Raw genomic sequence first — 22987 nt, 5'->3', positions numbered from 1 at the left:
TTTGCACTATAGTGCGTAGCACAAGGCAGACAAAAGTGCTCGAGCACATACAGAGAGAAAAACACAATATCTTCAAAATGGTGTTGTTCTGTTCTCTCTTTGACACAACACAGCTCATCAAATTTGGTTCTCTAGTTCTTTCTATTTGTTCTTATCCTATTGGTCTCGTCTTTCTCTATGTGCCTGGGCCTTGCCATTTTTTTTGTTTCTATCAGTCTCTTTCTGTCTCAGTCTGTTACAATCTTCATTCTGCCTCATTAGGTCTCGACTAGGCAGCGCATGCGCTGTCTCGTTGAGAGATGCTCTATACAGTATAGCGGGGAAGCTCCGCCCACTACCCCGCCCATCTTTTCATTGGCTTGAGTGTAAATGCTTGCTTTTGATTCATTATGAGGCTTCTTAGCCCCTCCTCAGGGCCCCTTTACTAGATTGTTGCACCGGACCTGTTCTATTTTCTGTATTGAGTTTCTCCGAACTCAATTTCGAGGCGACATGCTTCGTTCAGCGGCCATGCCCACTTTCAAGGCTGTGGGACAGTGGTGCCTTTTCAACCTCGCCAACCACTGGGTTTTAATCTCATTAAAGATTAGGAGAGTAAGAGAGTTTCACAGTTTTTTCCGGTTTTATTACCTTAAAGTAATGCCGCCGATACTTTCAGTGGCTTGTGTGTAAATACTTGCTTTTGATTCATTATGAGGCTTCCTAGCCCCTCCTCAGTACGTCCATGTCGTCATTTTATTCCTCCCATGACTATTGGTCCCTTTACTAGATTGTTGCACCAGACTTGTTTTATTTTCTTTATTGAGTTTCTCCGCGGAGGGAGATTTTTTAGTTTCAGTGCGTCATGAGTGCGCTGCAAGGCCCTCTCCAGACGGCGAGCTGCAGAGGAGCAGGCGGGAGACATCACATGATAGAAGCCCTTTATCTCGAGACAGAAAGGTTGTTTGTCCTTCACGCACCTTAATGCAATCCCAGTTGTTTTTTTCGGGGGACTCTGCCTTGGAGAGACTGTCACCCTATTCAGAACGGGAGAAACATCAGGACTGGGAGAACATCATGTCCCTGGTGATTCCAGCACCTGCTGGGAGTGAGATGGGCCTTTGTAAATGTAGGGACTGACAACCACAGTGACTTGATGCTGTAGTATGTAGTCGTACTGGATTGAGTGTAGCAAAGCCAACCCCAAGAGTGTTTGTAGAGGTCACAGCACAGGCAGCGAGAATGTCTCTTACTGGCATTGACTCAGTATTAGTTCGACACTAAACCAGAACAGTCCATTTCCAGAAAACGACTGACTACAACGACACAAATGTAACCAGTCTGACTGGCTCAGTTGTTTATTTTTTTTACTCGCATATGTATTCTTGATTTGATTTGCGTGTATTTGTTTCACTCCCAGCTCCCCTCTGCACATCCTTTTGTCACTCGCCCCCTCACTTCCCAGCTGCAGAGGCGGGGCTTAGTAATGTTTCCCCTTTTCAACACATGAGGTCCCGGACCGAAATGCAGACTGCTCGTCTGGTGCAGAGCAAGACATATTTTGATATCATTAGAGCTACGTCGGTCAGCTTTCCGTAATAATCAGGGAGGATACTGTGTGTGTGGAGACACTTTGTATCCGTATTTACTCTACAATACAAGAGGGCAGTAATGGACTGCCATACCAGATTTACTAGAGATCTTTGTGTTTTTATGAGGGTAACTCCTTTAAGACACTGTGTTTCTCAAAGAGGCATCATAAAGTAACATTCACATAATAGGTGCAATGAAGCAGACCATTGGTGGTATACCCACTGTGCCATTATGTTTTCAGGAGTTTTAATTGCACTGGAACAAAACGTGTCACAATACAAGAAATTATCCAGTGGTAGAATCGAGTGCTTCGATAACATGAAGGGATTTTTTAACCATTCGCTTTCTGGATGACTCCAGTCTTGTGAGCAGCAGCTTAGAGAGAATGCACTAATATATATGGTGGTCTATGGGGGACGTCGGTTTTATTATGGCTGCTAGGAGAATGGAAGCACTCACCTGTCACTGTTCACAGCATTTAGCTCGGGATCACACTATTGTCAAGGCTATAACTTAGATGAAAAAACTGTTGGGTCTTGCAAAGGGGTGTGGCTGATGTAATATGGGTGTTAGGACTTCATTGAATTGTACTAAGTTTTCTTATTTCTAAGGACGGGTTAAGTGTCAAACTCGGACCTGTCTTTCAATAGTTTAAGTTGACTCCACCAGTCAGCGTTTAATGCACTGGGCCATCGTTTATTTTTGTGAAGAGGACATATACGCGTGAGTGTTTTCACATTGTAATTGCACAAACCTCCAAAACATGACAAGAATGCTTGCATTTGACAGTACAATTACAGCTTACAGCGGCAACTCCCTGGAGATGATGGGTATGAATAAATTAGTTGATGGTGGTCAATAAAGAGCGAGGGCCTGGCTGTGCTCAGAGATGTTCTCCGAAGGGCTAAGTGTCATTAATCATGTAAGGCTAGTACTTGAAATAAAAATGTGCACCCAGGAGTTTAAGATGACGCTGTCTATCATTTCTCTGTTCTTACAGCTGCTGAGAATGACGCAGATCGGTGACTGATTTTGTTTCTCTAAAATAAAAAAGTATGTATATGTCAAAGTCCATAGAATGAACTGCACCTAAGCTGTGCCACAGCCCTCTAAAGCATGTGGTGTAAATAGAGATTTATTTTTCTTTAAGACATTGGCTATATATGTACTTGATTACATATCATCATCATATGTTGCAGAAGTTCCTCCTTCAAGCCTCTTCAACGCTCCTTTATGCTCCTTTCATTTGTGTACATAGGTACTGTGTATGGTGTAAGGTCCTGCAACAGATTCTAGTGTTCTGCAGGAAGTTGTAACCCCAGCCACTCCCTTGAGGGCTGGACACACTGCACCCCGACACCCATCCATCACGGGTGTCATGAGTGATGTGGCCCCGCCAGTAAAAGGGCCCGGGTGTACGTGCTCGTGGCCAGTTACTGTACTATACGAGCCCAATGTCTGTGTCCATCATTCCCTCCCATGTGGGCCTAAGTGCCAACACTACATATGGCGTGCAGTTTTATTGCATAGCACCATATATCTTACTATAATTTATTCTATCCCATACGTCGCACAGTACATAAATGAATAAATAGGTAACAGTGCCCAAGGCCAAAATGAGGAGCTTTTCTTGGACCCCCTTCTCCCTTGGCAGGTAAAAAAGAAACAACTGGAATATAAAGAGCCCCTCACACGACTGGCCCACGGTGCCACTGTGCCTGTTGAACTGCTTGCAGCTGTTTACATATCTGTCCCCGCTGACACCCCCTCTAAGGCTTCTCGTTCACCTCAGCCTCCACCGGCCCCAGCTCAAGAGGCCTTCCATGCAGTGTCAGGGTGTATTTGTTTTTGTCCTCATACATGCCTTAAGGGACGCTCTTGATGGGATACCTCCAACCATTCCATGCTGGCCAATTTCACTTCGACCCTTCTGTAAAGTCAACAGAACGGGAAAAGGAAGTTCTCCCTCAAGATAATACTGTTCCCTAATCCCACTCCTGTTCACAGCACCTGGAAGACTGTATGTTACTGGGGAGAATCAGGACCGACACTACCCTGGCATAATCATAGGACTGGCTTCACTTCTCCCTCCAGGCCACTAAAGCCACCCATATCTTATGTATACTAGTATTGTCACAAGCCATATAAGAGTAACTGGTAATGATAATATGCTGCAGACAATCAGCAAAGGATGGAGAGATTTTGGACTTCCAAGCCCTACAAAATTCCCTCCTTGCAAGTATTATTACATAAAAGACAAGTTTAGATGCCGGAGCATCCATACGATAAAGTGTCATAAGACCAAAAAAGATAAACCTAGGACAGACTTCAACCTGCTGGCGCAACACATCTTCTAGGAAGCCACGTACCTCAGTCCAAAAAGATTTAATTCTTGGGCAGTCCGCAAACACTTTTGTTGCTTTTGTCCACTAAGTTGCACGATTGTACGGTTAAAAGTAGCACGACAGTTGGGACTCACAGTCAAGTAATAAGGGTGGAGTGTAAGAAGAGCATTGATTTAGTTGTAGTAAATTTCTACAACAACATTTTTGATGCCACCAGAGGAGATATCCTACCGCCTTTAGAAAAGGAAATTGTTAAAGCCTTGGGTTTTTCGAAAAGAAAGGCTGAGGTTGTTTGGGCAGGGGATTTTAATCTGCAGCCTTGTAATTTGCTTAATGGGAATATGTGTGGCTTTGGAGTGGCCATGAGTAGTCAATGGGGGGGTCGGGGAATGAGGGTGGATTCGCCTCACTTCCAACATTGTAGTTATGGTACTATACTAAATAATATGTTAATCACTCTAGACTTGACCCTGCTAAACTGTAATATAAATAATCAGGCAATATCATGTCCTACATTTACAGGAAGAAATGCAGGGTCATTCATAGATCATATCTTTATATCTAGTAGTGGAGACTATACCAATTTGCATGTACAAGAAGAAAGTCTCAGTGACCATAATAGCATTCGTGTAACCCACCTAGGGCATGGTACCACGACAGATCCAGGTGAAAAATGCTCTACTAACTTAGTGCCCATAAGATCGAAGGGTCTAAGGATTAAATGGACTGGTTCAAATTCTAAGGTTAAACAGAAGGAGGTCGTTACCCGATGTAAGAACCAAATCAGTTCTTGTCTGGACAATGATTGTGACCCAGGTTGCTTAATAGTCCATTTTGTCTCTATGAACAGCATCATTGATGGCATTTTTTCTAAGGCCCCGTCATCCAATAGTGGTCTAAAGCGGGGGTGGTTTGATAAAACCTGTATAATCGCCCTTAGAGACTTAAAGAAAGCTTTAGGTACTAAACCACGCGTTAAAGAGGACATTCAATATTTTAGGACTAGATACAGAACAGCAGTTATCAATAGGAAAAGGGTACTGCAGTCTGAAGCGTGGGAAAAGCTGAAGGAAGCAGCCGAGACCAAAAACAGCAAACTTTATTGGGATACAATTAACAGCTCTTTTCTCAATAAAGAAGATGTACCAGAACTAACATCTTATGTGGCATGCAGCGATTGGGTTAGTCACTTCTCAAACATCTTTAATCCAGAAGGGTTATCCCTTGCGCCATTGCCACCTGAGTCTACCCCCTGGCTACCCCTCCCGCTGGGTATAACATTAGAGGAAAGCCTTGAGGGAATTTCCATTAGTAAGGGAGGCAAGGCTCCTGGCCCTGATGGGGTCCCGCTTGATTTATACAAAGATGAACCAGTGTTGTGGGCTCCCATCCTGGCGAGGATTTTTAACTGTGCGGCAGAAACTAATTTCCCTCCTACTTGGGGTCAATCGGTTATCGTCCCTTTACATAAGAAAGGTAACAAATCAGAGGCCTCCAACTATCGGCCAATTTCATTATTGGACGCCTCTGTAAAAGTAATGAGTAGGATTTTGCTCAAAAGGCTAGAAGATTGGGCAACTGATTCTAATATTTTAACCAGAGTCCAATATGGCTTCCGGAAAGGTTTGGGCACATTGGATCAATGTGTTAATTTGGACCTTTTAATTAATAAATACACTGTGGCGAAAAATGGTAACCTTTTTTTATGTTTTGCTGATTTGAGTAGCGCATTTGATTTGGTTAACCACACTATTCTTTGGGAGGTTTTGCTCGATGCCGGGGCACCGAGGGAAATTGTTCACTTCTTAGCCAGACTTTATGAAAAACTCTCCTGTAAAGTCCGCTATGGTACCCTAGGTGAATGTACCCCGTTTTTTAAAGTATCTCGGGGCATACGCCAGGGATGCGTTTTGGCCCCGCTTTTATTTTCCCTTTTTATCAACGATGTCGACCGTTTCTTGGTGGATACCCCAGCAGATGCCCCCCTGATCAGTGGCAAACCCGTCCCGTTGTTACTTTATGCGGATGACGCGGTACTCTTATCTCGAACACAAATTGGCCTCCAGCGTTTAATTGACAAATTTATGCAGTTTATCCAAGGCCGGAGGCTTCGAGTGAACAAAGCTAAGACATATGTCATGTCATGTGGCCAGGCAGTAAAGCAGTCTAAGCATTCCTTTTTCCTGGATAAAGAAAAATTGACCCATGTCAAGTCCTTCTGCTATCTAGGTATTACATATAATGATAGTGGGACTTGGACCTCGGAATTTGACTCAGTTAGGTTAAAAATGCTGCGGTCTATTAGCAGTATTTTTCGATTTGCCTCTAAACTTGGCTCACGAAGCATTTTAGATATGATGAACATATATAATGTTTGTTGTGTCTCCTCAGCACTGTACGGGGCAGGTGTATGGGGCCACAGCAAGGGTATACCCATGCAGAGGGAGGAAAACAAGTTTCTAAGGAGGCTGTTATGTGTTCCCCCCTCTGCCTCTGTTCAATTGATTCATGAAGAAGTCGGGGTCGAGCTCATCTCCGACTTAGCAGCAGTTCGGCCACTTTTATTGTGGCGTTCTATTTGGGCTAAGCCGGAGACTCGATTCACTCAGGATATTATTCTTGACTGTATAGGTTTGCACCATTCTTCACGTATACAGTGGTTGAGATACATCCATCATTGGTATCTCCTTCTTTTTAATATTGATGTGTATCTTGAGCCAGAAGAGGTTGTTTCTATTTCAAAAAAGAAATTAAGACAACGTTTCTAAATTTTCAAAAGGCAGAACGAAATAGAATTTCTGATGATCTTACTACTGTGAAATTCTATAAAAATCTGAATCTAATTCCAGGGTTCCAACCCTATCTGGGGTTTGTGACTCGTCCCACTCATCAGTATGTTTTGACACGCGTTAGATTGGGTATTGCCCACCACTTGGTTGCATTCCCTAATGCAAGAGCCAGATCAGAGACACCCTGCCCGTGTGATAGTACTTCTCGCCAAAGTAGTTGTCACTTTTTACTTTTTTGTAAATTTTTTCATTTTTTTAGGTTAAAATACCTCAAACCAATTTTTAAAAAATACAATATTCGTACTACTGAAACAGCACTGCTATTTTTATCCTCTTTAGAGAATGAGGAGATTTGCTTTTTTTTGGCCACTTTTATTTTGAAGTGTACAGCTGCCAGGAAAAGTATAGTACTGTAATATTCTTTGTGCTTACCTGTCTGTACCTATGTTATTTAATACAGCTGCCAGGAATTGTATTACGTTGTTATTTTTCTTCTTACATTCCTGTCTGTATATTTGAGCTTCTAAATTTTATAACAATTCTTTTTAACTAAGGTTATCCTTATTTGTTGATGTCCACAGTGTGTTATGATTATTTAAATGATATGTACAGCTGCCAGGAAATGTCTATTGAGTAATCTTTATTGATTTCCTGTCTGTCCATTTTCTGAGTGTCTTGTATATGGTAACAGTATGTTGATTTAAATTTGCAAGATTACTTTTTAATAGTTGCCCACTAGCCTTTATATAGCTTCCTACCTCCTTTTTCATATATGTTTATACGTCGATTTTCAAAGTTTTAACTGTGTATTTTATTATGCTTGTATGATTTGTATGTACAAATCGAATAAAAGCTTTATGAATTGAATTGAATTGAGTGTTTTTGCCAACCAGCTACTCTTAGCAAAGCTATAGAGCTGCCAACCACGTTTTTTTGTTTGTTTTTGTTTACCGTTACGAACAGTGATGTTCAGTGCATTTTGTCAGTGCTCTTCAAGTAAAGCTGGATTTCAAGTGCTCCTGCCTCAGCCTAATCCTGCAAGACTTTGATAATTGTACTGATTTGATTATCAATTAATAGTGATGGCAACTACTGCTAATCACACCATCTCTCCTCCACCTGCATTTCTCATCGAAGGAGAGATACCTACGATTGAACGGGAGGAGTGGTTAGGGTTTTTTTAAAATTATTTAGAAGCCATTGATGGTCAAAGATTTCCGGCTTTAAGGAAGGAAGCGATTCTTTTAAATTCATTGGGTAAAGCAGGCCAACATGTTTTTAAATTTTTACCAGAACTTCTTAATGCTGATGGCCAACCTGTGGATAATCCATATAATGAAGCAAAATTGAGGTTGGAAAAGTATTTTGGTAAACAAGTGAATATAGTGATGCAAAGACATAAGTTCTACACTGTGCCTCAAAAGGAAAAAGAAACTGTAGACCAAATGGTTGCTTGTTTGAGAGAACTTTCTTTGAAATGTGACTTTGGGGCTATGGCTGACCAGCTTATCAGAGACCAACTGATTGTTCAGTGCAAAAATAAAAGGATGCAACAGAAACTTTGGGCAGCTAGGAATCCAACGTTGATGGAAAGCCATTGCCAAAGTCGTGGAAGAGTCTGACAAGTGTATGGAGGAAATGCGTCTTCTAGAGCTTAAAAAAGATGAGACAGTTAACGTTGTCAACAAAGTTGATAAAGATGTTTCTTCTTCTGACGTTAAACATTCTGATGTTAGACCTAAAGTTCTCTCCTCCAAACCGAAGTTTACCAGTGGTGATTCTGGGGGGAGAAGTAAATGTGTAGGTTGTTTTTGTTGTGGAAGTATGTCTCATGCTGCTGATTTTCAGGGATGTTTTGCTTGTGATAAAACTTGTGGCAAATGTGGTAAAAGAGGCCATATTAGCAAAGCTTGCAAATACCCGTCTTTCAACAGGGTGAACTTATTCCTCCGGATATGTCTTTGTGTGTTGATGATGATTCTCATACTATTTTGCAAAAACCTAAAGTGATTTTTGTTTTAAATGGGGTTTCAGTAACACATTTGGTTGATCCTGGCTCCATGTTTACAATTGTTCCTTACAGCTTATTCAAAGAATGTTGGCCGCATGCTTCACTCTCACATAGTGATATAACGCCCAAGGGATATGGTGGTGAGGTTATTAACTTGAAAGGGGTCATGGATGCAACTTTTGAGTTCAAAGGGAGGTCTGCAGTGGGGAAGGTTTATATCTCTGATGATGGTCCAGCTATCTTGGGTTGGATACAACACTTTGATCTACATGTTATTCTTGATCCGAGATCAGATGATAAGGTATTGGTTATAGATGATTTTAATATTGTTGACACTGTTTTGTCCAAATTTAGTAATGTTTTCCGCCCCTATTTAGGTAAATTGGAGGGTTACGTGCATGAGATTAAACTCAAGAAGGAAGCTACTCCAGTTAGGCATTCTCTTAGGAGGATTCCGATTGCTGTGCGAAAGGAGCTTAAGGAGATGCTTGATGACATGCAAAATCAAGACATTATTGAGCCGGTGGAGGCCTCTGAATGGCATTCGCCAGTAGTGGTCACGCAAAAGAAGGATGGCAAACTTTATTTTTGTGTTGACCTTCAGTCACTGAACCAAAATATTATTGTAGATAAGTTTCCTTTACCCAACATTTCGGAAATGGTACTCTTGATGGATAAGGTAAAGTTTTTTAGTAAGTTAGATTTAAGATCTGCTTACCATCAAGTAGTATTGCATCCAAAGTCTAGGAAACTAACTGCATTTTATCGCATGCAGGACTTACTTTGAGGAGGTATAAATGTCAATTCCTTTTGACTGAAATTGATTATTTGGGGTACACCATTTCTCAATCTGGCTTGAGACCTAAAGAGGATTTACTGAAAGCTATCAAATGTGCTCCCATTCCCTCTAACAAAGACCAATTAAAATCCTTTTTTGGATTAGTGGAGTATTACTCCAAATTTGTGGCGAATTTTGCTCATAAAACAGAACCATTACGTTTGTTACTTAGAAAGGGAGTACATTTTGCTTGGGAAGCTCAGCAATCTGAAGTTTTTGAAAAGATTAAAAATTAAATTATTATTGCTGGTATTCTCACTACTTTTGAACCAGGCAAGGACACTTATGTCACTGTTGATGCCAGTACTTATGGTATTGGTGCGGTGTTGTCCCAAAAGAAAGGTGGGGTTGAGAAAACGGTAGCTTTTGCTTCACGCTGTCTTAGCTCTTCCGAACGCAATTATGCCGTGATTGAGCGAGAGGCTCTGGCTGCTGTATGGGGTATTTCACATTTTCGCACTTACTTATGGGGTATGCACTTTTCCTTGAGGACTGATCACAAGCCCCTTATTAGAATTCTGTCACCTGGTGGGGCTAATAATGGTTCTCCTCGATTAATGACATTTGCTGCTAAATTGCAAGAGTATACCTATAAGATGGAACATATTTCTGGTTGGAGGAATACTCAAGCTGATTGTTTGTCTTGTTTGCCTGTTTCATCTGGGAAGGTGGATGATGATTTTGGTGATGAAAGTGTGTGTGTGGCTGCTAGTTTTGAGGATGCTTGTTCTGGTGAGTTTTGTTCTATTTCCAAGGAGGAGTGGCATCAAGCAGTTGTTGAGGATCCAAATTTTGTTGAACTTGTTGATGGTATACGTTTGGGTTCGAAACGTGAGAGTGATGTGAAACCTTCTTTACGTTCTTTTGTCAAGTTGCAAGAGGAGCTCAGTCTTGGTTCTTCTAGTGATCTAGTCTTGCGTGGTGAGACATTTGTTCCACCTAGGTCTCTTAGAAGAAAACTTTTTCTGCTTGCCCATGAGGGTCATCTGGGGCAAAGTATGACTGTTAAACGTCTTAACGGGAGTTGTTGGTGACCTGGTGTAGATGATGATGTTCAAAGGTGGGTACAACAATGTTCTTTGTGTAAGGAGAGTGAGAAGAGGTTGAGAATTGTTACTCCTACTCAGGGTTCAATTGTTGGTGCGAGTGATTTACCTTGGGACAAGGTGTGCTTGGACTTTAATGGCCCAATGGATTCTCTTTCTGGTGATTGTCGTTTTTCTATGGTCTTGGTGGATGTGTGTTCACGTTGGATGTGTGTGGAGTTTATGAGAAATATTACTACGGAGTTAGTGATCAAGCAACTTAGATCTATCTTTTTGAAGGAAAGTTTCCCACGGATCTTACTGACCGACAACGGTACTCAGTTGACTTCGTTTGCTATACGTACCTTTCTGGCGAACCATGGGATTAAGCATATGTGTATTTCTTTGTACAATCCACAGGGTAATGGCATAGAGGAGCGGATTAATCGTTTAGTGAAGGGTACGATACAAATGTCACTTCAGGGTCAACATGATGTGCGTAGAGCGGTTGAAGAATTGGTGTGGTCCTACAACACTACAGTTCATAGTATCACCAATGCTGTTCCGTTTGAGCGTATGCGTGGTAGAGTTCCAAAAACTAAATTGCTTCCACATTGGCTGTTGGAGAATAGTAGTTCTTCGAGCAATGGTGTGGTTTCAGTTAAAACAGGAAGGGTTGACGTTGGTGATTTTGGTAAGATCAAGTTAGGTCGAAGGGAGCATGGTATGAATACATTTTCTGAACTTTTTAAAGTTAGAGAGGTTCATAGGTGGCATGCTGTGTTGGAGAATGGACAATGTTGGAATTTTCGTAGAATTGCATTATATAATCTAAAGGTGCTCATGTTCAGGAAGCCGTGGATATGGGGTTGGAGAAAGGGATTCCACGAGGGTCATCACAAAATGTGGGGTTGGAGAAAGGCATTCCACAAGAGTCCTCACAAAATGGGTCTGCAAGTTTTAGGCGGGAAAGTTCTTCTCGCAAATGTCTCGTCCCGAAGAAATGTAATGATTTTCTAATATATTAGTTTTTATTTCTGAAGAGTCAATACGGTATTATGTATAATGTTGCTTGTTTTTGTTTTTCTTGTTTTCATTTGTTTTGTTTGATTATAAGGAAAGGAGATATGTTGTATGTTAAGCCTACTCTGAGTGAGGTCATGAGTGTTCTGAGTGGAGACACTTGGAGTGCTGATGACTGCATTCAGTATTCTTAGTTCTGTATTCGCATTCTGACATTAGCAGTTGCTGGGGCAGGATGTTTAAAGCTTTACTGCTGTAATTTTAAATTGAATAAAGACCCTTTGAACCTACCTGTTGTTCTCTGGAAGTCATAATCTTCAACATTGTGCTGTCTATATTTTCATCTAAAAATCTTGTAATCCATGGGGTCATAGATTCAATATACTTGCTGTCGCTAAGCAAACCACGATTAAACATCCAAACATCAGATGTATTCCTGCACGATTGTATATTAACCTCAAGCAAAAGCAGATTATGGTCCGACATTACTCCTGGGAATATAATAATACTAGAGACTTGAGTGAGAGCAGGCGAAATAAAAAAATAATCAAGCCTAGAGCAAATTTTATGAGGTGCCAAAAATAAAGTAAATCCTGGATCATTCCGATTAAAAAAGGCTCAGGCATCAATCAGTCCATGAAGATCAATCAAATGTCGTAGAGCCCTATAAACATTTGGTTTTCTCCCAACATATACAGTCCCTGGTTAATTCATAAGTTCACACTCCATATTAATATTAAAATCACCACAGATTATAAACGGGGCCGGCCAACCTACCAGCTCCAGATTCAGCCATTTATATAATTCTAGGTCATCAAGTACTGGGCCATATATAGAGTAAAGTGTAATATTTTTACTCTAGAAATTACCATGCATAATGACCCAGGGGCCCAAACTGTCCACAGAGGAGCAAGTTATATTAACCTTTCCCCGTCTTGCTAAGATAGCAACTCCTTTAGTATTAGCCTCCAGTTTTGTCCAGGATACTAGTTGAAAACCCTCGAAATCTAAGAGTTTATGGCGGCTGGCTTCAATATGCGTTTCTTGGAGGGCAGAGGATATCTGCCCGCAAGAATCGCAGATCTTCCCTTACCCAACGCCGTTTAATCGGGTCGTTCAGCCCACATATATTTATGGATGCTATTCTGATATTAGCCATGCCTCTGGCAAAATATTCCTAAGAGAAACAAGACACAACCAAACCATTGTGTTAATTCTAATTTAGTTAACTTGTTTTGAGAAGAAACCTCGAATCCTGCCCTTTGCGCCCCCCATAGCGAGACCCCCACCCTGACACCCCCTTCCCCTTGAGACCCCACTCCCAAACACAGGCAAAATAGGTCCTCAGACCCAAATTATGCCTCCCACTTCCCGAGTGCCCCCTGGTCACTCCCTGTCTATACATCCTCACATTGAAGGAGCGAGCGAGAGAGAAAACCCAAGTAAAAATCCAAAATAAACCTAGAAGAAGAAAAAAAAAATGAAAACAGAACACATATATATAAACATCCCAACATTTTTTTCTCCTTTTTTTCTTCTTCCCCTCCTCCCTCCTTTATCAGTTTGTGTCCCGGCCAATGACTAGATCTCATTAGATCTCAATTTTGTGCTACGAGTACACCAACCATTTAGCCATCAGGAAGTTCTTTCAAATATTCTTCAGCCTGTATTTCTAAGGAGAAAACCCATACCTTGCCCCGACAGATGACCTTTAACCGTGCGGGGTTCATTAAGAACACCTCGCACCCCTTCTTTTGAAAGGGGGTAATCAGTAAACGAAGTCGCCACCACCGTTCCACTGTTGCATGGCAAAAGTCTGGGCGCACGAAAAAAGTATGGCCCCCTGCAGTTCTTTTAGCATCAGGTCATGCTTTTTCAAAGATAGCTTGCCTCAATAGAAAATTGCAGAAAAATATCAGAATGGCCCTAGGCTTTGCTTCAGAATCAGGATTCTTTTTTAGAATCAGAGGGAATCGGTGGAATCTCTGTATCTCAGTGTCCCACGACCAATGAGAGAGCTCAGGAAAAGCGGTTTGAAACAACTTCAGGACAAATCCTCTGATATCTTGACCCTCCGCCTTCTCCTCGATTCCTAATAGTCGGAGGTTATTCCTTAGAAGCCTATTTTCAGAATCTTCTAGCTTCCACATTATGTCAGTCAGTCTTTCATCGATAGCCTTAGTTTTGGTTTCGGTATTCTGTAGCCCTGTCTCGAGCTCGACGATTCTTTCCTCCAGCGCGGCTGTCCTGGCGATGACCTCAAAACATGCCTTGGTATTCTTGCGAATAGCCCCCTGTATCTTCATTGTCACTAACTGAGCCCTCTTATGCTCCAGTCATGCCTCACTTTGTATTGATTTTAACATAGCATAAATCAAAGTGTTAGACGGGCTGAGTTGGGGTCCCCACGGGATCCCTTCTGCTCTTTTTCATGGGCCCTTGACACTCCTGATCGCGCAAGACTGATAGCGGCCTGAGCATAGTCCCACTGAAGATTATTACTGGCCTCAGAGCCATCGCTGTCACCATCCCTTGGACCCTGTATGAGCGCCAGCCTTCATTTGCTGTGGCGGGGTGTGGTCTTTTTGAGTGTGTCAGCTGTATTTGGGGGGCTACCACTCTCCTCACCAGAAGTAAGATTTTCATTAATGGAGTCCTCAGTGGATTCAATATCCGACTCTTCGGCCACCGAGAAGAAGCTATCCCCATCTAGAGCCTCTGGTAAACTACCATCATCTATTTCAGATTTCTCTCCAGCAGGGGTTAAAAAGATAAAGGTGTCCTCCTGCTCCAGTGACTGTCTCTGAGGAGATTTTGCAGCCGCTGCATTATTAGAACCCTCAAACCCCTCACCACCACTTGATTCATGACACGTAGCGCCTACGGGTTCAGACAGTGAAACAGACTCCTTCCCGCTTTTGACTTCTGCAGACGTCCTAGCTTCTTCCTGCTCCCCAGCAGTTTTTTCACACCCACCTCCATCTTTCGTCTCATCCCTGGCCGTTTCCCTTTTATCCCTGCTTTTATCCCTACTAATGATGGTTGTGCCGGCAGGAAGGGTTGTTGCCACTAATGGAGCCTGTATCCCATTCTTACTTGAGGTAGCTTTTCCAGAGAACATCTCCGGGACGATTATTGCCTTCCCCCGTCCCATGCTATCAGCTGCACCTATAACAGTCCCCAATTTTCCAGAATCCTTCACTCGGGCAAAATCGCTCTCACAGGATGGGAGTTTCTCCACAGGTTTTTCCGCTTGTCTCCCTTTGACCAGCCCAGCTTTTTTGGCACTCACCGTCATTGTCCTGATTGCTGGCTTCTCCGGCTTGTCCAGCCTCCCCGCTCTCTCCGGTTTCTCAGCCATCGGAATTTCCCATGCGCCGACGACAGACAGTTCCCCCGCGGTTTTACTAGCTACCGCGGGAGCGTTCCCTTTCTTGCCGGGGGGCATCAAGTTAATCTGAGCGCGGCTGTCTCAATGCTTGCTTTCCGCGCTCTCTCTGCAAGCCACACCCACCAGGTCCCCAGGTGTGCACGGCTCCGGAGGGCAGTGGTTACCAGCCGCACAGACCGCAGCCAGAGTTGCCGTGAATCACGGTCCACCAGCATGAATTCTTCTACGCAGATGGATACACCTCGACACCTTTCCCTCAGCACCGGGAGATGCGATTGGGATTACACATCAATAATCGCGGGTAACTTTCTCCTTCTCGCTCCGTAGACTGTCCTTTATTGCTACCTCAGACAGGGAGTGACGCTCGCTAAGTTCAAGCGGGCGCCTTCTTGCCTCTCCGCCCCCTGTGTTCCATTGGCTGGGTTCCATTCCATTATTTCGGTCTTGTCTTTATTGATTTTATAACTAGAAACTTCATCGAATTTTTCAGCCTCCTCAAACAACCTAGATATAGCTTCAGTTGTTTTTTAAGTGTACATAAAGAGATCATCCGTATTCAGAATAAATTTTAACTCTGATTTGCCAATTTTAAAGGGTTTAATGAGAGGATCAGCCCTAAGCAAGCAAACTAGGGGTTCAATAAATAAATTAAATATTAAAGAAGGCAAGGGGCACCCCTGCCTAGTGCCTCTGGATATGCTAAATCATTCCGTCAGGACACCGTTGACTAAGATGTTAGCTTGAGGGTTATAGTAGAGGGATGTAACTGCCTGCACAAAATTTCTCGGAAAACCAAAAATTAGTAAAGACTTCCAGAGATATGACCAGTTCACCTGATCAAAACTCTTAGCAGCATCTGTTGCAACTATCGTAAGTTGCAGCTTCTCATCCACTGCAACATCTATTGCCCCTATGACTTGAAAGGTGAGCTCATTCAACTGTCTACCAGGTATGAACCCCCTCTGATCTGGGTGCACTATTCCCTTAATAACTTTGGCCACCCTTGCAGCCAATATCCCAGCAAAGACCTTATGATCAGAGTTTACAGGGATATAGGTCTGTAAGACTCAATTTTCTGTGGATATTTATTCAGCTTCAAAATTAGTGTCACTGTTGCTTCAGATCATGAACTTGGAGTGTATTCTCACTGCATGTATATTTTGTTAAACAGATTTTTTTAAACCAGCACCACCTTATCCAGTATCCCCAGAGAAACCTCTATTGGAAGCCCGTCAGGGCCGGCTGCTTTGCCCCTAGCCATTTTCTTAAGTTGAGTTCTAACCTCACCCTTAGTTATACTAGTGTGCAAAAACAACCTATCTTCCTCAGGATGTATTTCTGAAAGGAAAGGGGAGTGCAGCTTTTCTGACGCTGTCTGTCCCTGGAAGCCCCATATCACGTTGCACAAACATGCTAGCTTTGTTAATACTTAGAAGATCCCAAAGTCGAGACCGATTGCATTGCAAATGCTTGTTTTTTTCTAGTCTCTCCCTAAGCACCCTTTTGTGTTTACATTACTTCATTTTTGTACTCTCCAAACAACTGGAACTCTCTGATACATTACATATTTTCTGTTACATTTTGTACCACTGAGTCAAAGAACTTTCTTCTCTTCTCCTTATTCCTAAACAAATTCCACGTGAAGTGTGAATGGGCCCCGCTCTGAGACTAAAGCACCATACTTACGTATTTCTCAATGTTTGATTGAAAAACACAATATTGCTCAGATCTCTAGATTGTGTTTCTTTTTCCAGCAGATTGCCTACTTTGCGAGAAGTGCCTTGCTTCTGGCGCCACCCAATGCTCTGGTATCTTCAAGCAATGCCCTCCTGACGACACTCACTGCGTCAAAGGGCTGGAGAACAACACTTTGGGTGAGTGTCACATGCCACATCTGTAACTCTGTCCTTAACATTCTGGCCAGTGCTTAATTTGTAAAATAATAGGTGCCAGGGCCCAAGATATTTCTTAGGAGGACACTGCAGCTTGCACCACCTGTGGTCCTTGTCAGCCCTGCCAGATACCTGTCCCAATGGCAGACCTACATCAATGAATGAATACATGAATGAATGAATTAATTAATATATGAATGAATGACTGAATAGTGAGATTTCTTGAGCTCATGGATACTCCGAGGAGTGTTCAGGCACTGAGTAGAATGTAAGAGTGCAAAGGAAGATGGGATTATAGAGCGAAGAGCCGTCATACCATTACAGTCCAAAAAGTATGACAGTTGGGATAATACTAGGTGAACCAAAGCTATAAGAAGGGCCTGAGCAAGCACCCTGGCATTATTATTTTATGCATCCTATATTCAATTGTTAAACACTTTGCATTTGTGCTTTTTAAAAATAGACCAACAGCGCCACCGTGTGGAGGGTTGTCGTATATATGTGCTGCTGTTATGAAATAGCAAAAAACACAGTTGATGGACAGAATGTAGAACAATGTCATACATTCACCCCAGTACAAGGATCTGGGCCTAAATCCATCGTTTTTTTGCACTCCACACCACCCTGGGTTAGACACTGGCTATATGCAAATCAGCTCTGACCCTGTGCCTCATGGGAACAGTCCAGTCCGAACTACCAAGCCATGTCTTTCCCAGACCGGAATCAAGCATCCAAGGACTGGTTTCTTGCTGTCAGCCTTCATCAGCCTGGATAGCTTGACTCCAGTGGTGTGGAGAGCCTGGGACTCACGTCTGAGCATACCCAGCCCACTCGGGGTGAAAATTGCAAAAAACACAGTTGATGGACAGAATGTAGAACAATTTCACACATTCACCCCAGTACAAGGATCTGGGCCTAAATCCATCGTTTTTTCGTACTCCACACCACCCTGGGTTAGACACTGGCTATATGCAAATCAGCTCTGACCCTGTGCCTCAAGGGAACAGTGCAGTCCGAACTACCAAGCCATGTCTTTCCCAGACCGGAATCAAGCATCCAAGGACCGGTTTCTGGCTATCAGCCATCATCAGCGTGGATAGCTTGACTCCAGTGGTGTGGAGAGCCTGGGACTCACGTCTGAGCATACCCAGCCCACTCGGGGTGAAAATTGCAAAAAACACAGTTGATGGACAGAATGTAGAACAATGTCATACATTCACCCCAGTACAAGGATCTGGGCCTAAATCCATCGTTTTTTTGCACTCCAGCCTTCATCAGCCTGGAGTCAAGCTATCCAGGCTGATGAAGGCTGATAGCCAGAAACCGGTCCTTGGATGCTTGATTCCGGTCTGGGAAAGACATGGCTTGGTAGTTCGGACTGGACTGTTCCCATGAGGCACAGGGTCAGAGCTGATTTGCATATAGCCAGTGTCTAACCCAGGGCGGTGTGGAGTGCAAAGAAACGATGGATTTAGGCCCAGATCCTTGTACTGGGGTGAATGTATGACATTGTTCTACATTCTGTCCATCAACTGTGTTTTTTGCTGTTATGAAATAGGTCAGGTGGCAAGCACCAGAGAACACCAGGACAAATTAAGAACTAATTCTGGCCATTTACAGGTTGGTTGAAAGCTTCCTCTGTACCTCCAGAATGCCCTTCCGATGTAACCACAAGGCAGCGACTAATTGGGTAACATGTGCTGGCTGGCATAAGTTCCTACAGGGGTCCCTTGCTCCTCTCAGTGCCAGAGGCCACTAAGCTAAGCAATAACTCACTAAAATGGCCTAATAATGGTGTAGCAAGTTTGTGGTGCTCGTGCTCCCTTCCGCAGAGAGCTTTGCCTGGTAGCTTGAGATGGATTGGTCTCATGGGTATCAGGTCAGTACTGATTTGCATAAGACAGACTTTTGTATGGAGTGGCACAGTGGGCTTAAAATGATGGCTTGGAAACCTACCTGGAGCTATTGAAAGTGGTTTAGAATTGTGGAAAAAAGTATGGGAGGGGCAAAGTGTGACACCCCATCTAAAACTAATTCAGGAGGGATATTCCCTCTACTTAAAAATGACATTTAGACGATAAACACCGAAGTGATGCTATTTTAAGGCAGTAAACCCTCACTTTTTCTTGGTTTGGTTGTTTCACCCAGACTCCTTCAAGGTATCCATGTCTGCTCAGGAACTCATACTGAGATCTTTTTTTTAGTTTAATCAAACCATGCCTTTGTGCCAACAGGGGATACTGGTATTGTAACTGTGTTCAAGGACTGTCTGAATCCCTCCGAACAAGCAGCCTGTGGAAGAGGGTTCCACTTCCAAAACTCTGGGTTCTCTCTCCAGATCAGTAGAACATGCTGTGACTCTGACTTCTGCAACAAAGGGGAGGTGGAAGGTATGTACGAGAGTGTGCATGGACCCTGACATCTGTTACACAGGTAATGGGCAGAGTAGATGCCGTCTGTGACTTCCACTTCTGTAACAGAGTATGTAATTGGTAGATGCAGTCTTTGACTCCTACATTTATAACATTGAGGATGTGCAGGGGAGTTAGAGTCTGTGACCTCCACATCTATCCCTTAGGGGGTGTGCAGTGTATGTTCTGTAACAGGGCACCGTCTATAACTGACATCTCTAGTACAGGGTATGCGCAGGGTATGCACAGTCTGTGACTCCAAACTTTATAACTTTGAGGATCTGCAGGGGAATTAGAGTTCAATATCTGCAGCTGAGAGATTCCAAGACCTTTAAAAGAGGAGATGTTTAGAATATGTACAGTCTATGACACTGACATCTGTAAAGGAGGGGCTGTGCAGGGACATGCAGTCTGTGATTCTTTCATCTGTAAAAGAGGGGCTGTGCAGGGACATGCAGTCTGTGATTCTGTCATCTGTATAGGAGGGGCTGTGCAGGGACATGCAGTCTGTGATTCTGTCATCTGTAAAGGAGGGGCTGTGCAGGGACATGCAGTCTGTGATTCTGTCATCTGTAAAGGAGGGGCTGTGCAGGGACATGCAGTCTGTGATTCTGTCATCTGTAAAGGAGGGGCTGTGCAGGGACATGCAGTCTGTGATTCTGTCATCTGTAAAGGAGGGGCTGTGCAGGGACATGCAGTCTGTGATTCTGTCATCTGTAAAGGAGCGGCTGTGCAGGGACATGCAGTCTGTGATTCTGTCATCTGTAAAGGAGGGGCTGTGCAGAGACATGCAGTCTGTGATTCTTTCATCTGTAAAAGAGGGGATGTGCATGGACATGTAGTCTGTGATTCTGTCATCTGTAAAGGAGGGGCTGTGCAGAGACATGCAGTCTGTGATTCTGATATCTGTAAAGGAGGGGCTGTGCAGGGACATGCAGTCTGTGATTCTGTCGTCTGTAAAGGAGGGGCTGTGCAGGGACATGCAGTCTGTGATTCTTTCATCTGTAAAAGAGGGGATGTGCAGGGACATGCAGTCTGTGATTCTGTCATCTGTAAAGGAGGGGTTGTGCTGGGTCATGCAGTCTGTGATTCTGTCATCTGTAAAGGAGGGGCTGTGCAGGGACATGCAGTCTATGATTCCGTCATCCGTAAAGGAGGGGCTGTGCAGGGACATGCAGTCTGTGATTCTGACACCCGTAAAGGAGGGGCTGTGCAGGGACATGCAGTCTGTGATTCTGTCATCTGTAAAGGAGGGGCTGTGCAGAGACATGCAGTCTGTGATTCTGTCATCTGTAAAGGAGGGGCTGTGCAGGGACATGCAGTCTGTGATTCTGTCATCTGTAAAGGAGGGGCTGTGCAGGGACATGCAGTCTGTGATTCTGTCATCTGTAAAGGAGGGGCTGTACAGGGACATGCAGTCTGTGATTCTGACATCTGTAAAGGAGGGGCTGTGCAGGGTCATGCAGTCTGTGATTCTGACATCTGTAAAGGAGGGGCTGTGCATGGACATGCAGTCTGTGATTCTGTCATCTGTAAAGGAGGGGCTGTGCTGGGTCATGCAGTCTGTGATTCTGACATCTGTAAAGTGGGGCTGTGCATGGACATGCAGTCTGTGATTCTGTCATCTCTAAAGGAGGGGCTGTGCAGGGACATGCAGTCTGTGATTCTGTCATCTGTAAAGGAGGGACTGTGCAGGGACATGCAGTCTGTGATTCTGACATCTGTAAAGGAGGGGCTGTGCATGGACATGCAGTCTGTGATTCTGTCATCTGTAAAGGAGGGGCTGTGCAGGGACATGCAGTCTCTGATTCTGTCATCTGTAAAGTGGGGCTGTGCATGGACATGCAGTCTGTGATTCTGATATCTGTAAAGGAGGGGCTGTGCAGGGACATGCAGTGTGTGATTCTGTCATCTGTAAAGTAGGGGCTGTGCATGGACATGCAGTCTGTGATTCTGTCATCTATAAAGGAGGGGCTGTGCAGGGACATGCAGTCTGTGATTCTGTCATCTATAAAGGAGGGGCTGTGCAGCTTCATGCAGTCTGTGATTCTGTCATCTGTAAAGGAGGGGCTTTACAGGGACATGCAGTCTCTGATCCCGTCATAGTAAAGGAGGGGCTGTGCAGGGACATGCAGTCTGTGGTTCTGTCATCTGTAAAGGAGGGGCTGTGCAGGGACATGCAGTCTTTGATTCTGTCATCTGTAAAGGAGGGGCTGTGCAGGGACATGCAGTCTGTGATTCTGTCATCTGTAAAGGAGGGGCTGTGCATGGACATGCAGTCTGTGTTTCTGATATCTGTAAAGGATGGGATGGGCAGGGGACATGCAGTCTGTGATTCTGTCATCTGTAAAGGAGGGGCTGTGCAGGGACATGCAGTCTGTGATTCTGTCATCTGTAAAGGAGGGGCTGTGCAGGGACATGCAGTCTGTGATTCTGTCATCTGTAAAGGAAGGGCCGTGCAGGGACATGCAGTCTGTGATTCTGTCATCTGTAACTGATGGGATGGGCAGGGGACATGCAGTGTGAGATTGACAGTTGTGACAGAAGTGGGTTTGCAAGGTTTGTACAGGGTGACCCATCTGTTACATAGTGTGTGGGAGGATGGCCTGGCATATGATGCCCACTTATGCAAGTGGGCACCCAGCATCAGTCCAGACAACCCTTATGGTGATTTTAGTGGCCTTAGACAACCCTTAAAAGCTCTCTAAGTGGCAGCTGTGGAAAGCAGCCTTCAGTCCGGAAAGAGTGTAAAGCAGCTTGTTGTACCAGAACATAATCTCATAAGTATAGATTAAATAAAAAAATAACCACACAGTGTATTTATATATTTACTTTTATTTATTATAAGACAGTCACTAATATGTGCTGATATATCCTAGCCAGAGATATACACAATATGTACAATACTTTGTAATAGAAACAGGTAAGTAGCACAGAATACATAGTGGTCACCAGTGGGGGGGACCAAACCAAACACTAAAATAGTGACATGGAAACCACGACTCGAGTCAAGACTATGCCCAGTAGACGAAGAAGTGCTCAGGACCCAAGGAACCACTCAAGGAAAGTAACTAGGAGCCCCACAGAGGCAGCGTGCAGTGTGGGAACACAACTGCAGGATCAAGACAAGTCAAAAGGTAAAAAAACAAGTTACTTACCTGTAACTTTGGTTCCCCAGTATTGGTAACTTTCATAGATTCTCATGCTTTGTATCATTCCCCCGTCGTCGGAATGGGAGCCTCGGTAAATAAAAAAATACCATAGCAGTAAGTACAAAAGAGAAAACTAGGCCTAGGCCTCATCTCATTTTGTAACTTATCCACCTCTTTTTGTAAAAGAGACCAAACATTTTGCAACAACCAATCAGAAGAGCCTCATCCCTTAGAACCTTCCTGAGAGAGCCTCAGAGCCTCAGATTTTCGTAGCCGTTGTGAAACAGCAACCATCTCAGTAAAAAAGGCCAAGCTTTCCCAGGGGAGGAGGGTGGGCGCATGGGAATCTATGAAAGTTACCAATACTGGGCAAACAAAGTTACAGGTAAGTAACTTGTTTTCTTGCCCCAGTATTGGAACTTTCATAGATTCCCATGCTTTGTATCAGAGTAGCTAGCAGTAAGCCATAAAAGCACATTTTGTTACATGAATATCATTACATGTCAATATAGTTATCCTCCTAGGAAACAAATCATAA

At 43.6% G+C, this 22987-nt stretch overlaps 1 protein-coding gene across 1 annotated transcript in view; it reads left to right on the top strand.

Annotated features, from left to right (window-relative positions):
- LOC144828270 (phospholipase A2 inhibitor gamma subunit B-like) overlaps window positions 1-22987 on the top strand; it is a 91669-nt gene that overhangs the window by 20079 nt on the left and 48603 nt on the right. Inside the window, exons 2-3 of the mRNA XM_078686349.1 lie at window positions 16752-16868; window positions 19121-19276. Of these exons, the coding sequence (XP_078542475.1) occupies window positions 16752-16868; window positions 19121-19276 (273 nt within the window). The remainder of the gene's footprint in view (window positions 1-16751; window positions 16869-19120; window positions 19277-22987) is intronic.

This window comes from Lissotriton helveticus, chromosome 4_1 (genome assembly GCF_964261635.1).
Source record: "Lissotriton helveticus chromosome 4_1, aLisHel1.1, whole genome shotgun sequence".
Taxonomy (NCBI): domain Eukaryota; kingdom Metazoa; phylum Chordata; class Amphibia; order Caudata; family Salamandridae; genus Lissotriton; species Lissotriton helveticus.
This window is presented reverse-complemented; position numbering and strand designations above follow the sequence as displayed.